Consider the following 15,618-nt stretch of genomic DNA (forward strand, 5'->3'; position numbering starts at 1 on the left):
GCCACCAGCACAGAGATGCAGGCTGCCAGTCACCTTGCAAGGGTAGTGTGAGTGTGGGGCTTGCCAATCTTGTTCCCCCAGTAGTCTCCCCACACAGGGAGGATAAAGAGCTTGACCATGATTATAGCCCCATGGATGGTGCTGGCTACCTCCTTGGAGCACTAACACCCAGACCAACACAGCCGTTGTAGTCCTCAATGGTGACAAATGCCTTGAACCTGGTCCTTGATGCACAGAGAAGAGGCAGATCTCCTCCAGGGACTTGATCTTCATGTCCTTGACCAGATGGCCCAACTTGGTGATGGGGAGCCACTCTTTGTCCTTAACCTTGCCTCCTGAGCTCTGTGACCTCAGCTCTGGTCCTAACCACCACTGTGACCCCTACTCCTGATGCCACTGTGGAAGAGTCCACTTCCAGGACCCCTCCCAACCCAAGGTATCATCTGCCATTTAATGTTTTCTCAGAGAAGAGACTGATTTAACTCAAATGATAGTAAAAGTGTATCACAGCCTATGACTTACTTTCAACAACTTGGTGGACAGCTTTAATACATTGTTTACTAGAGTAAGCTGTTCTTTCTTATTTGGCTTTTTTTCCATCTTAAGATATAAATTAATCTAAGGGAAGGAATAGAAATTAAGGTAAATTTCTTAGAAAAAAATATATATACTGCATAAAATCTGGCATATTTCAAAGGTCATGTTTTCAAGTAAAATAAATTTTGAAATTCCAATAGCTATTGCTACAGAGAACATACGTCATGTACTCTAGCCCCCATCCCTGATCAGTCTCCCTCTGGCAAAGAAAAACTACTTAGTGATGAACAAGTAATTAATGATGAAGCAATTTAAATATCAAAACAATGAAAAATTTTAATATTATTTGCAACATAACATAATTAGCGTGTAAGCACCTTGACTTCAAAACCTCTATCTTATTCATCTCACTATCCCCCTAGATAATCTAACATCCTCATTAAACATTTATGGAATGGAAGAAGATAGCTCCTTTTACTTTACTAATTCCTTATATTTTGCCTTGTAGGAAGAATTCTCCATTATGATTCTAAGACAAAAAAAAAAGAATGATAAATGTTTTTATTCAAAGTTTATGGAAAAACTTGAAATTTAAAACAAAATTAAAAAAACTTTATACTACTCTGTATTTACAAGAGATATTTCTCAATCTTAGTGTCTATTCACATACTGAAAACAAGTATTTTCCAAACACTGAATAATGTATTCTATGTCTGATACAGAATTCAAGAAGCTTATTATACATGCTAAATGACAAGTACTCTAAAGATCTAATACTTGACATAGAATATGAGATTAAAAGCATGCTCCATTACCACCAATAAAAATCTCTCTATAGTATACAAAGTCTTTTCAATCCATTAGATCTTAATTCTCACAGAGCAGGAGGAGATATTACATCCATTTTATTAGGGATAAGCAACTACAGAGCAGCAAAGTGACTCGTGAGGTCCTGTAGCTAGAAAGTGACAGCTAGACAGTGATTAAACCCTGAATCCTCTGCAGGAAACTTACAGCATATTACGCTACCCCTAACCACTAAACCCAATTGACAGGACTGATCAATACCTGTTCTGTAAGTAATATCGAAACATTGCTGTATTTCTTATTGGTTTCAGACCCCAATGAGGCCAGACGCAATAAGAAAAGTAGTAAAGCTGTTTCCCAGATCAAAAACTCCCAGTTATAAGCATCATTCAGGAAAGTTTTATGTCCTTGGAGAACCTATACAAAGGATCAAAAAAAAGTTAAGTTTTTCATTTACCTTAAAATCATGTAATTACTCTTTTACTCTGTCAATTTAAGAACATTTCCAAAAATCCAATATTTCAATACTCAAAGCAGAAGAGCTTTAATACTCATAAAGTATTACCTATTTATTTAATCTCTATATATTTCTCTAAGTTTTCTAGATTTTCTCCTTTAGCAAGGGTCTAGAAGTAACAAAGAAGGAAAATACACAAATAAAATAAGACAAATGCATTTGCAGCTACTTTAACTATCAGTGTGTCCGCTCACAACTATATGGCAACCATTATTCAAAGTAATAACTTTGCATTATGTCAACTGAGCTCCCTAAAACATGTGGCTCATTCCACTAGTATGACTAGAAAATCCTAAGGATCAGTTCTTTATTCTGTTTTAGGCTCCAAATAACAATAGCAGCAGCAACTACCATTTATTGAGTGCCTATTATGTGTCAAATTTTCTGGTAAAAGGTTTTTGTTTTTGTTTTTAAATTTGTTGATTTAAAAGTAAAGAAATTTACTCAAGCCCAAAGTAAGATGGAATTTACTGAAAAACATACAGATAATGCTCACAGAAACCTTGTGAAAAACAGGAAGTCACCAAGCAGCTGCCCTCTCCATCTCGCTTCCCCCAGGGCTACGTAGGCTCCCATCTCCACTCCTCTTAGCCAGCTCCATTGCCTTACAAGACCTTTGTTTTCTGCCTCCCCACTGAGTTTGACTCATATTAGCTTTGGCTTGTCATGGCACCCTAGCAGCAGACTTCTCAAGATAAAATGTGGAAATCAGAAAGCAATAGAATCCTAAAAGTGCTGAAAGGAAATAACTGGCAACCTGGAATTCAATTCCTGGTAAAAAAAAAAAAAAAAAAAAAAATCATTCAAAAGTGAAAGTGATAAAATATATTTTCAAACAAACAAAAACTGAGGGAATTCATCATCAGCAGACTGGCACTAAAATAAATACTAAAGGAGTTACTCAGGTAGGAAGAAAATAATCCCAGAGAGAAACACAGAAATTCAGGAAATAAAAAGCAATGGAAAAGGTAAATATGTGAGTAAATATGATTAATTACACAAAGTAATAATAATTACATCTGTGGTTTTAAAATATATGTAAAATTAAGGTGAAGGACAATAATACAAAAGGTGAAGAGGTAAATGGGATAAACTGTTCTAAGGGCCTAGCATTATCAAGACAGTGATAAATTAATCATTTTATTAGACTATAAAAAATTAAGCATGCATGTTGTAATCTCTTTACTACTTAAAACAACAGTAAAAGAATATATAACAAGTTAATAGGATTAAGTGGAATATTTAAAAATATTTGGTTAATAAAAAGATGACGAGAGGAGTGAAAAAGGAAAATTAGCAGTTAGAAAAAGTAAGAACCAAATATATTTGTGGTTACAGAAACAACATTAAGTTTAAATGGGCCAGACACTCCAAAATCTAAGACTGTAAGGATGTATTAAAAAACAAGCAACCAACTGGGCACAGTGTCTCATGCCTGTAATCCCAGCACTCTTGGACGCCGAAGCAGGCGGATCCCTTGAAGCCAGGAGTTCGAGGCCAGCCTGGAGAACAAAGCCAAACTCCACTTCTACAAAAAATTTAAAAATTAGCCAGGCTAGGTGGCATGTGCTTCTAGTCCCAGCTACCAAAAAAAAAAAAAGAAGAAGAAGAACGAACAAACACCAAGCAACCATAAGAGGAAATGCTGATTATGAGAGACACACCTAAAATATGAGAACAAAAGAATAAAAACAGGTAGACAAAGATATAACATGTAGAAATGAATCAAGACAGCTGGTGCAATGAAATTAACATCAAATCAGTAAGAAACATTACAAATGGAGACATTTTATAGGGTCATGAAAGGCAAAGCCTGACATTTTTCCAGATTAAAGGAGACTAAAGCAACATGACAATTATATGCAATATGTAATTCTGAATTGGATCCTGGATTCAGAAAAAAAAATAAATCACTATAAAGGACATAAAAGTCAATTGCCCAAAAAGATGGATAACAAAGCTAAATCTGGATGTACCCAGTTACACATAAAGCAAAAACTGACAGAAGAGGAAACACAGACAAATCCACAATCAGACATAAACACACCTCTACCAATGGCTGACAGAATAAGCAGACCAAAAAATTCAGTAAGGATGTAGGTAATTTGACACATAAAGGACACTGCTCTCAACAATGACAGGATACAAATCTTGTCAGTGTGCTAATGGAAAATTTAATAAAACTGAATATATGCTGGATAATAAAGTAAACCTCTACATATTTCAAAGGACTGAAAATATTCAGAGTATGCTTTGACCACAGAATTACGTTAAAATTCAATAAAATTCAAAAACTATAAGATAAACCTGTAACTTCTTTTAATGCAGAAAGCACAGAAGTGCTTTACAAAAAGCAGACCCTGTCAAACGGATACAGGAGGGGGTTTCTAGGGGCTCCCACTGGCCAAATTTGGGACAATGTAGGCATCAAAGCAAATATAGTAACAGATTTTTTTTTTTTTTTTTTTTTTTTTTTTTTTTTTTTGTAGAGATGGGTCCTCATTATGTTGCCCAGGTTGGTCTTCAACTCCTGGCCTCACACAATCCTCCCACATTAGCCTCCCAAAGTGCTGGGATTACAGGTGTTAAGCTGCTATGCCCAGCCTATAGTAATAGATTTTAACCCACTGTATAAAAATGAGAATACATGATTCCACAGTATAATAAATAAATGAATGAATAAATGAGAGGGAAAGAAATGAAAGATCTACCTTGGAGTGACAACTAATAAATACAGAAGGAATAATGTAGTCAGAAAATCAGTATTTTGCAATCATATGATAGTTTTATTATCAATTAATAATTACCAACTAAAATTAGAGCAATCTTACAGTTTGAAAGGACTTCAGAATTACTTGTATTCCCATTTTGAAAAGTTAGAAAAATTACCAAACATCCAAAATAGTAAAAAATGTAGATGCATTAAAAATACATACTTAAAGACAGTGACCTAAGTCTAAAACAGAAAGTGAACTCTATAATAGAATTTTCATTTTTCCTTAAAGCAGATGTGAAACTTTTACCTGAGCACAACAAATGAAAGCAATCGAAAGTGTCAGTAGGAAGACCGAAGATACAACCACATCAACTGAACGCTGTGGCCCCCGTCTCTGTGGAGTGAGACACATGTGTTAATGTTTTAGTTACTGGCAGACAGCAACTGCCCTCACATTATTAACACTGAACTGTACTACATTCGTGTGAAAATAATGTTTATAAGAATTTTCTGAGATAGGATTTTAACATATTTTGGACATCATCAACTTTAAGTACTGAAATCCATGCATTTCCAAATTAAGGGTGACTGATTCATTGACATACTTTCAGCTGGAGTATTTCCCAAAAAAGTCAGAAAAATATGCACTATTTAATTATCATTTTGCCCTAGGAAATTTAGATTTTCTTTTCCCTTTCTAAGCTCTTCTTTACCTACCCCTACCAGCTTTGCAGAGAGATGACATCCAACTTGCTGTCCAGCAAGTCTGTCAGCTGCTGATATAATCTGCCTGACACCGAGAACTACACTGTCTACTGAGTAACTGCTGCCAGGAGCTTCAGTGAGCACATTCTTGCACATACTCTACTGTTAATCAGATAAAACTCACCTTTAGATAGGAACGCAGTGATAACCATATTTTAATATTCTCCACCTTCTTAAGTCTGAAATGAGGTATTTCATATTTCCTAGCTTTCCTGGCAGAAGTAATATGGCTGAAGAGTTTTGCAAATAAAAATCTCTAGAAGAGGTTTAAAAAACATCACAGTGAAATGTATGTATGTGTCTGTGTATTCATATAATTGCCAATGATATTCCCAGAATACAAAAATGTTAAAAAGAACGAAGTTCTCATCAGTGATCACTAAGATGGGCAGTGAAAATTTTCACTAATAGCTCATTACCCTGTTGTTTCCAAAGCACATTACATAGTAATATACTTCTTCACAATGTGGTACACTCAACATTTGCAAGGAATATTCTTTGGAGACCCCCAAAGAATGGTTGGCGTTTGTGGATCCACTACTTCACAAACTCAAATGTTTATACATGATTCTGGCTTATTCTCAAATTAAATTTCCATTCAAAATCATAATTCTGGGGCTGGGCATGGTGGCTCATGCCCTGTAATCCCAGCACTTTGGGAGGAAAGACAGGCGGATCACTTGAGCCCTGGACTTTGAGACAAGCCTGGGCAACAAAGTAAGACTTCACCTCCACAAAAATACAAAAAATTAGTCGGGTGTGGTGGCGCAGGCCTGTAGTCCCAGCTACTGCGGAGGCTGAGCTGAAAGGACTGCTTGATCCTCAGGAGGTCAAGGCTGGAGTGAGCTGTGATCACACCACTGCACTCCAACCTGGGCAGCAGAGCAAGACCCAGTCTCAAAAAATAAAATAAAATAAATCACACTTCTTCTGCATATCACCAATATTTTAAACCCTCCATCCATAATTTTTATCAAATTTTAATAAATTTATTTCTCACTTGGCTATTTTTCACAAAAACATTATCACATGTAGATAATTATTTTATTCTATAGATAAAAAACAAAAAAGGGACACTGAGGTGCAGATGCTAAGCAGTCAGCTAGGCTTACTCACTGGCTAAGCCACTTATTCTACACATGGGGCCTGGCAAAATTTCAGATTACAACGTGTAATATGTAAATAGTAACACAAACAATAAATCCACAAATATCAAAAGACCACTTATCAATCCTTTATTGCCCACATCAACTTAAGGAGAGACCAAATCAAGAGAACAAAAACAACTCAATGGAATATCATATACGAAAACAGGTAAAAAATTTTACTTATTTCTCCACTGACCTGTTTATATGTTCTCTCTGCCACACACATCATGAAAAAAAACATCCAAGTAAGACACAATCTTTCAAAAAAATTAATTATGGACAAAACAATAATAGGTGTAACAGGTGGTGCCCCACAAAAGAGAGTCAAGATCTCCTCAGCTGAAATGGACTTTAGTTGGTCAAGGCTCTTCTCACGGAAAAGTCGATGTAAGAATGGAAAAAATGCTAATCCAATAGTGACAACATTTCCTAGCATCTGATAACCTGCTCCTTGATGATAGGCATTGACCTGTGAATTAATTTAAAATTTCCACCATTATTGTGTTAGCTAAATGGAGTTACAAAGCAGTATTTATCAAGCACTATTTAGACTATTAAAAACACATTCTAAAAGTATAAATACAAATGACATACAGATTTATGACTTTTTAATCTTATTAAAAATTGGGATTCGGCCGGGCGCAGTGGCTCACGCTTGTAATCCCAGCACTTTGGGAGGCCGAGGCGGGCGGATCACGAGGTCAGGAGATCGAGACCACAGTGAAACCCCGTCTCTACTAAAAATACAAAAAAATTAGCCGGGCGTGGTGGCGGGCGCCTGTAGTCCCAGCTACTCGGAGAGGCTGAGGCAGGGGAATGGCGTGAACCCGGGAGGCGGAGCTTGCAGTGAGCCAAGATCGCACCACTGCACTCCAGCCTGGGAGACAGAGCGAGACTCCGTCTCAAAAAAAAAAAAAAAAAAAAAAAATTGGGATTCAATGAGATAAGGAATATCTGTAGAGCATACCTGAACAGTTGATTATGTTAATAGAGACCAGGTATAACAAATAATGTATATACTACCATGTAAAGACTCTGACTACAAAATTACATATATATGTTAATAATGTTATTATATATATGATATATATATGTGCTTCAAAAGCAGAGTCATACTGTTTTAATCACTAAGAGATTATTATAAAATAGCTCCTGATCACTTAGTATATTTTTTGAAAAATCTGAAAACATACTCAGTCTTACCCTGCTCATGATGATGCCACTTATTTCCAACACAGACATATCCATCTTTTTGCACTCATTCCCCTCCCAGATTATTGCACTAACACGATCAGAGGAAGGACTTGAATTCTGAAGCCAGAATAAATGATTCTGAGAAGAAAAATATAAAATTGTTTCTATCCATGCTTTCTTGCCTCCATTGGTTTTTCTTTCCCAGGCTCCATTCATTTGCCAACACTCTAATAACCAACTCTATAATGCTGGTCCTTTCTTTTTTTCTTTCTCTTTTTTTTTTTTTTTTTTTTTGAGACAGGGTGTCACTATGTTGCCCAGGCTGGTCTCAAACTCCTGGGCCCAAGCAATCCTCCCATCTGCCTCCCTCTATACAGCCTTCTGTGTAGCAAGGACCATGGTCACATACCACCATGGCTCGCTAGGTCCATTTTTCTTTACTAAGCCATTCTCTCACCTAGAGAGAGACTAAATGTCTTCTGTTATGAGGAGAGATAGCAGTCCATGATCTCCAAGGTTGCTTCCCTCTCTAAAGGTATGGAAGTGAGGATAAGCTTAGTGTAGTCATGGGCTATTAAGAAAGAATTTCTAGAGCTACGAGATTACACTGAGAGTAATAGAAAGTAAAGGAAGAAAGATACTAAAAGGCCTTATAGATCACATGAATGACTGAGGAGTTAAGTCTGTTTCTGGTCTAACCAGGACACAGAAAATTAGTGAGGCTTAGAAAAGCTCAAGTAGAGACAGTCACAATGAAAACAGCTCCCTCTCCTCCTCTGCCATATCATGTCTTATTCTTTAAATACTAGCTCAAGTCCCACTTCACCAACATGGTCCTCTCTGACAGCCTCAGCCTTACTAACTTTGCCCTTCTCTGAAATGAAAAACTTTTACAGTCTGTATCAGACAAATTAGCATCTTATTATATGGTGCTTTTATGTCGTCCTCTATTTATTTCCTATATAATTATCTTGTTCCCAAACTAAAAGATAACCTTCTAGAAAAGGACCATCTGGCATATTTTTTCTCTTTCTACCACAATGCTTAGCAAAATGCCAACAAGCATTTATTGATTTGAATCACTGATTTGATTGATTCACTGACTTATACAACTCATATTAAGCACCTACTATGTATCATGCCTGTGGATAAAACAGAGAACAAGATAGATGTCCTTGCTATCAAGGAGCTTATAGACTTCTGAAGGAAGTTACTATACAGCATGGTAAGGAAAGGCAAGAGTGCTTTAGGAGTATATAGGAAAGGCTTCCTGAAGGCAGCATCACTCAAGCCAAGACCTGCCTGGAAATAAAAAGGAATGAACCCGAAGAATTGGCATTAGAGAAAATTATGTCCCAGGCAAAGAAACCTGTATGTGTAAGGGCCCAGAGGCACATGAGGCCTGGTACATATCAGAAACAAAGAAAGTTAGTCGAGTCGAAGTTCACCATGTGAGGAGCAGGGAGGGAATGGTCAGAGATGAGACTGTATTAGAACAAATAAAGGAACAGAAGCAAGCAATCCAGAAAGAAGAAAAAAGGATTTTAAAGGAAGTGGCATTATCAGATTTGTGTTTTAGAAGTATCACTCTGGCTGTAGCAAGGAAAATGAAAGGAACAGAGGCAACCCTACAGAAGCTATTGTAATGATCCAATTGAGATAAGATGATGGCCTGCACCAAGCAGGGGACCACAAACAGAGAGATGCAGGTATTTAGACAGCTGAATCAAAAGAACATAAGTGGTTAAGGGTGGAAAGAATGGGGCCAGCTGGGCGCGGTGGCTCACGCCTGTAGTCCCAGTACTTTCGGAGGCCAAGGCGAGTGGATCACTTGAGGTCAGGAGTTTGAGACCAGCCTGGCCAACATGGCGAAACCCCGTCTCTACTAAAAATACAAAAATTAGCCAGGTGTGGTGGCAGGCGGCAGGCGCCTGTAATCCTAGCTACTCAGGAGGCTGAGGCAGGAGAATCACTTGAGCCTGGAAGGCGGAGGTTGCAATGAGCTAAAATTGTGCCACTGTACTCCAGCCTGGGTGACAGAGTAAGACTCCATCTAAAAAAAAAAAAAATGGGGTCAAGAATGACTTCAAGCTTTTTGACTTGGGTGGGTAATGTGGTATTAAGAAATACAGGGAATAAAAGAAGAATAGGCTAGGTGAACAGGATTGGAAAATGATTTATTGCATTTGACATGGTGAGTTTACCACACTCAATTATTCTTATATATGTCTTAAAATTATATTGCAAATCTCAAAGGAGGGGAGTGCTAAGAAGATCAAGATCATCATGATACTATGCATAACTACTGAAAGCTAATGTAATTTAGATGAATCTTCAGACTGAATGCAAAAAATATGTAGCCTCACTGCAAAATCAGAAAAAGTAGCAAAAATTTTAATGAGAGCCAGGTATGGTGGCTCACCCCTGTAATCCCAACACTTTGGGAGGCTAAGGTGGGAGGACTGTTTGAACCCAGGAGTTAAGACCACCCTAAGCAACATAGTGTGACCCTGTCTCTACAAAAAAATTAAAAATTAGCCAACCATGGTGGCTAATCAGGAGGCTGAGGTGGGAGGATCACTTGAGCTGGGGAGGTTAAGGCTGCCGTGAGTCATGATTGCACCACTGCACTCCAGCCTGGGCAACAGAGTGAGCTCTGTCCCAAAAAAGAAAACTTTAATGAGAAAATTTACACTATTTCTTGTTCATTTTTTAAAAATTATATACATTTAATGAAGTGATTTTTTAAATGAAAATGTATAATCTAAATAAATGGTATCTTTGAATCGAGAATATTTGATAATTAAACAAATATATATCCATCATCCACTATTTGCAAGCCAATGTGGAAATATTTAGCCTAAAGAACAAAAAACTAAGAATCATAACAATCATTGACATTAAGCAACTGAAAGGTTGATATGAGAACTATTTCTTCATCATTCAATCTATCCAGAAGTGGAATAAGCTGTATCATTAAATAACAAGCACTCCAGCTCCAGAAGTATTTAAGAGGCCAATTGATCATCTGATGGAGATATTAATAATAATGCTAACATTTATTGGGTATTTACTCTTGCCAGGTATTATGCTATGTACTTTATATTATCTCATTAGCTATTTCACACTATTCCTAAGAAGTAGGAACTATTATCACCACATAACAGATGGTAAAATATTTACAGATGTAGAATGAATCTCTACATTGATTGGAAGGTTGAAATACCTTCTAATGGCTATCTGATTTTATGATATTAATATAAAACTTGAAATTAAAAGCATTATTTATTTCATGCATATTCAAAAAGCAAGCAATACCATTTCCTAGTTATTCATATGTAACACTGTGATGTTCATGAAAATATAAGGTATATTCTCTACATGCAAACTCTACTCATACAAAATATAAAATACACATTAAGGACCATTCTAAGGAAAATAATAAGAAAAAGTAATATACAGAAAAATTTAGGTTAGGGCAACTCTAGATTACTTCTCCCTGAGTTCTAATCCCAACATCTTCACTTATAGGCTAGGCTCAGTTTCCTCACCTCTAAACTGGGGATAATAATAGTATCTACCCTACAGGATTATTGTAAAGTTAAATGAGATGACAGAGTGCCTGACATACAGTAAGAACACAATAAATACTAGCTATTCTTATCATGCCTGCACAGACCTGCTGAAAAACATCCTCTTTGGGGTCACGTTTGGTCCCTGAGTGAAGGGTATTCACATGGGCCCCCTCACTGTCACTGGTGACAGATGACCGGCACTCTGGGCCATGTAGCAGGTCGTCCCATAACATATCCTCAGTCTCCGAGTCATGGCGGGTGCTTTCTGAGTCTCTTCTTGACATGTTGAGGCTTCGAGAGCCACCACTCTCACCCAATCTAGAGCCCTTTAAAGGAAAACAAAAAGCAAAAAGTGTTATTCATCTTTAAAAATAATTACATGTGAAATAAAATTAAAACAAGTTATCTACAGCAATGGCTTGAAAGCCTTCAAAAGTCAATCACCATGAATTCATTTTTTCACAGGGCTTCACGTAACAATAATGCTTTTTTATTTTTTGATACAGGGTCACGCTCTATCACCCAGGCTGGAGTGCAGTGGCATGATCACAGCCCACTGCAACCTCAAACTCAGGCTCAAATGATCCTCCTACCTCAGCCTCCTGAGTAGCTGGCACTACAGATGCATACCATCACACCCGCATATATATATATATATATATATATATTTTTTTTTTTTTGTAAAGATAGGGTCTCATTTTGTTGTCCAGGCTGGTCTCCAACTCCTAGTCTCAAGCTATCCGCCCATCTCAACCTCTCAAAGTGCTGGGATTACAGTCGTGAGCCACCATGTCCAGCCAATAATACATTTTAATATTTAAATGTTAAACTGATGTCTCTAGCAAGCAGGACTCCCTCTAAGAAGCTATTGCCAAGTTATGGAACTGATCAACTAAGGTGTTCTGGGAGGGGAGTGATTCCTGTAAGCACACCAAGATGACCCACTCAACTGGCTTAGCTGAGCTTTTTGACACACACAAAGTGACCCCAACTCTAAATATTGTGAAATTGACTACAGACCTACTCGTGAACAGGACTCAGCTCCAAAATGTTAAAGGATAATCAGGCAAAGAAAAGTACAAACATAAATACGAAAGTTATTCCATGACCACAATTGCCTTGTTAATCAAAATAAAAGAAAAAACCACACCACCACCATCTACTCTGCTCACCTCTGAGTAACAATTTTCCAAATAATATAATATGCCCTTTAGCTCTCATGATGAGATCTACTACTCCCATCTTTCAGAACTCCTTTCTCAAAAATCTGTCTTCATCAGTGTCAATCCAATTTATGATGTTTAAAAATAAACTTCATATTCCAAGTGAATATTTAATAATCTCATTATTTAGGGATTAAGTAACCTCCCGCTGGGCATCATCTGTGATACTTTTAAGCTTAGGGTCAATGTAGGAAAATATTCTTTCTATGTGTGTAGTCATTAAAAGCTGCTAGATAAGGAGATGGATAATTGGAGACAACGGAAGGGCTGGCAAATATTAATGTAAACGCTACTTTAGGGCAACCAATAAAAAAAAGGAATGGATAAAGTTATTACACTCAAAAATATACCTTGATTTCTCAAAGGGATACTTTACCTGGCTGAAGGCTGCTGATTCAAATTCTGATTCAGCCAGACTATCTGAATCCCGCACAATATGACACCACCTTGTAGTGGTTTTCTTTACCTGCCAAAAATCAAACCAACAAGCAATAGGAAAATATGTTAAATGCTTTGTTACTAACTTAAATGATTCAGTCCTATACTTTCATATACTAAAATAGAAATTACCTGAGAGTTTAGGTGCCTTGAAAGTATTGGTTTTCTATTCTTAACTTCACAACCATTGTCACTTGAGGCCCCTTCCACACTCCTACGCAATAATATCATCTGTGTCCGTGCTTCACCATCTTCTTCACTTGACAGGTCATCAGACACCCCATTACCCAAACGCCTAAAAGCCTCCTACAAAGAGAACAGCAATACCTTCACAGGGGACAGCCCAAAATATTCTAATAAGCTGCATGTGTAAACACAAAAAAAAAAATACAAAAACTACCAAGCAGCAAAAGTAAACTAACCCAAACCTGAACAAATCCATATATTACTTAATCTCAATTAAGAAAAATACTAAGTTGAAACTAAATATCCTAAATGAAGAGGCAGTGTTATGTAGTATTCAAAAACCAAGACTCAAGTCAAACTCTATGCCTGAAGCATAGCTCTTCTACTTACTAGATACATAACCTTGAGCAATTTACTATATCTGTTTGGAGCTGAGTTCCCTCATCTGAAAAGAAATGATAATAAAAGCATGTATTTCACAGGTTTGTTGAAAATAACTGAGATAAGTTAGTATACGTAAAGTACTCAGAACAATGCCTGGTTATAGTAACGACTCAATAATTATTAGACTAAATGCCACAATTTAACCAATAAGAAAATAGTTTAAGACTATAAAGTAAAAGTGTGTAGCTAGTATTTTAGACACAGAGCAGACCATCTCTACTTAAACCTACAAAATAATTTCTCAAACTCTTACTATACTATCACTGCTTCTCTGGAATATGACCCAGCACCCTCTTCACTAATCTGTTTATTAAATCTACCAGCCTACTGCTAAGGCTGGATAACTCGCAAAATTAATAACAAGTCTAGTACTAGAAATTTTAAGACTAAGTTCCAGTCTTCATGTGGTATCTTCTTTTCATATCCTGTGGCTTTACTTGTTAGGACAAATTTATAAACCCACTAGTACCTATTTTATATCTCTAACAGAATCTTAATAGGAAAATGTTACATGGGGAAAAAAACCCCGTGTTAAATCCATCTAAATCTTACCCTACGGCACTTTTCTCCATCTGAAAATTTTGCTTTCTCTCTTGTTGGCCACATTCTAATCTCTGGTCGATATTGTCTCTTCTTAATGATAGGATGGACACAACTTGGGTCATTGTCAGTTTCAGTCCCTTTGTTAGATATTAATTTTACTCTTTTAATCCTATTTTTTTAAAAAGGAAAAGAAGATTAGTTTTTTGAAAGTAACATCTTTCATGAAACCACTTTCCTTTAACGAATACGCTATATTATTCTGGAAATCAAGAAAATTCAGGAATCATATTTTTCAGGACTTTAGCTTGCTAAGTAAGGGTGTAGAATGACAAAATATTTAATCACAGACTCAGAATGTGAGTCTATTCTTTAAAGACTCATGTCAATTAACTGAAAGGAAGCATATACTTTTCAGTGTTGCACAAAAGTAGGTTCACAGTCCTCTCCACATCTTCTCAGACACGATGCAACTCCTACCTTATATCGTCTGTTACTGCCACTCCACTAGCCCAGTAGACTTAGGGTGCACATGACCTACTGAGACACCAGCTGGGTGGCCAGGGAGTGTGTTTTTGCCACCCTTACTGCAAAGCCAGGCAGTGATATTCACAGCCCAGGAAGAGACAGAAGAGTAAAAGGACTTTGTCTTGCAACTTGGATACCAGCTCAGCCACAGTAGAACAAGGGACCAGAGTCCTGAAGCCCCCATTCCAGGACCTAGCTTATGGATGACATTTCTAGACATGCCTTGGACCGAAATGGAACCGGCACATTTGAAGGGAAGGATCCAGTCCTGGCAGGAGTCATCACCTGCTGACCAAAGAGCCCTTGGGCTCTGTATAATCAACAGTGGTAGCCAGGCAGTACTCACTGTGGGCATTGGGTGAGACTCAGAGCCATGCTGGCCTCAGGAGTGACCCAGTATATTCCCAGCTGTGGTGGCTACAGGGAGAGACTCTTTCTGCTTGAGGAAAAGAGAGGGAAGAGTAAAGGGGACTCTGTCTTACAGGCAGGGTACAAGCTCAACCACAGTGGGGTAGAACACGAAGTGTGCTCTTGAGGTCCCTGATTCTAGGCCTTGGCTCCTGGATGGTATTTCTGGACCCACTCTGGGCCAGAGGGGAGCCCATTGCCCTGAAGGGAGATAGCCAGGCCTATCAGCATTGACCGCAAGCTGACCAAAGAGCCCTTGGACCTTGAGTGAATATCGGCAACAGCCTTGCAGTACTTGCTGCAGGCCTGGGGCAGCGGTGGCCATGGGGAGAGATTCCTCTGCTTGAGGAAATGGGAGAGAAGAATGAGAAGGAGTTTGTCTTTTGGTTTAGGTGTGAGCTCAGCTGCTGTAGAATAGAATGACAGGTAGATTCCTAAGGTTCTCAACGCCAGGCCCTGACAGCATCTCCGGATCTGCCTAGAGCCAGGGGTAACTTGCTGCCCTAAAAGGAAGGACATAAGCCTGGCTGGATTTGCCACCTGCTGATTGTAGTGCCCTTGGGCTTTGAGTAAACATGGGTGGTAGACAGGC

At 37.8% G+C, this 15,618-nt stretch overlaps 1 protein-coding gene across 20 annotated transcripts in view; it reads right to left on the bottom strand.

The window, feature by feature from the left end:
* PHTF1 (putative homeodomain transcription factor 1) overlaps window positions 1-15,618 on the bottom strand; it is a 63,240-nt gene that overhangs the window by 1,926 nt on the left and 45,696 nt on the right. For 7 of the 20 annotated variants that reach the window (XM_063625779.1, XM_063625771.1, XM_063625770.1 and 4 more), the window contains 10 exons: window positions 14,103-14,262; window positions 13,053-13,226; window positions 12,859-12,948; window positions 11,364-11,585; window positions 7,694-7,822; window positions 6,687-6,959; window positions 5,467-5,598; window positions 4,885-4,971; window positions 1,606-1,761; window positions 523-618 (listed from right to left, as the gene is read on the bottom strand). In XM_063625779.1, coding sequence (XP_063481849.1) covers window positions 523-618; window positions 1,606-1,761; window positions 4,885-4,971; window positions 5,467-5,598; window positions 6,687-6,959; window positions 7,694-7,822; window positions 11,364-11,585; window positions 12,859-12,948; window positions 13,053-13,226; window positions 14,103-14,262 — 1,519 coding nt within the window. The other 13 variants (XM_063625782.1, XM_063625777.1, XM_063625778.1 and 10 more) reach the window with 6 other exon arrangements.

Source organism: Symphalangus syndactylus, chromosome 12 (assembly GCF_028878055.3).
Source record: "Symphalangus syndactylus isolate Jambi chromosome 12, NHGRI_mSymSyn1-v2.1_pri, whole genome shotgun sequence".
Classification (NCBI taxonomy): domain Eukaryota; kingdom Metazoa; phylum Chordata; class Mammalia; order Primates; family Hylobatidae; genus Symphalangus; species Symphalangus syndactylus.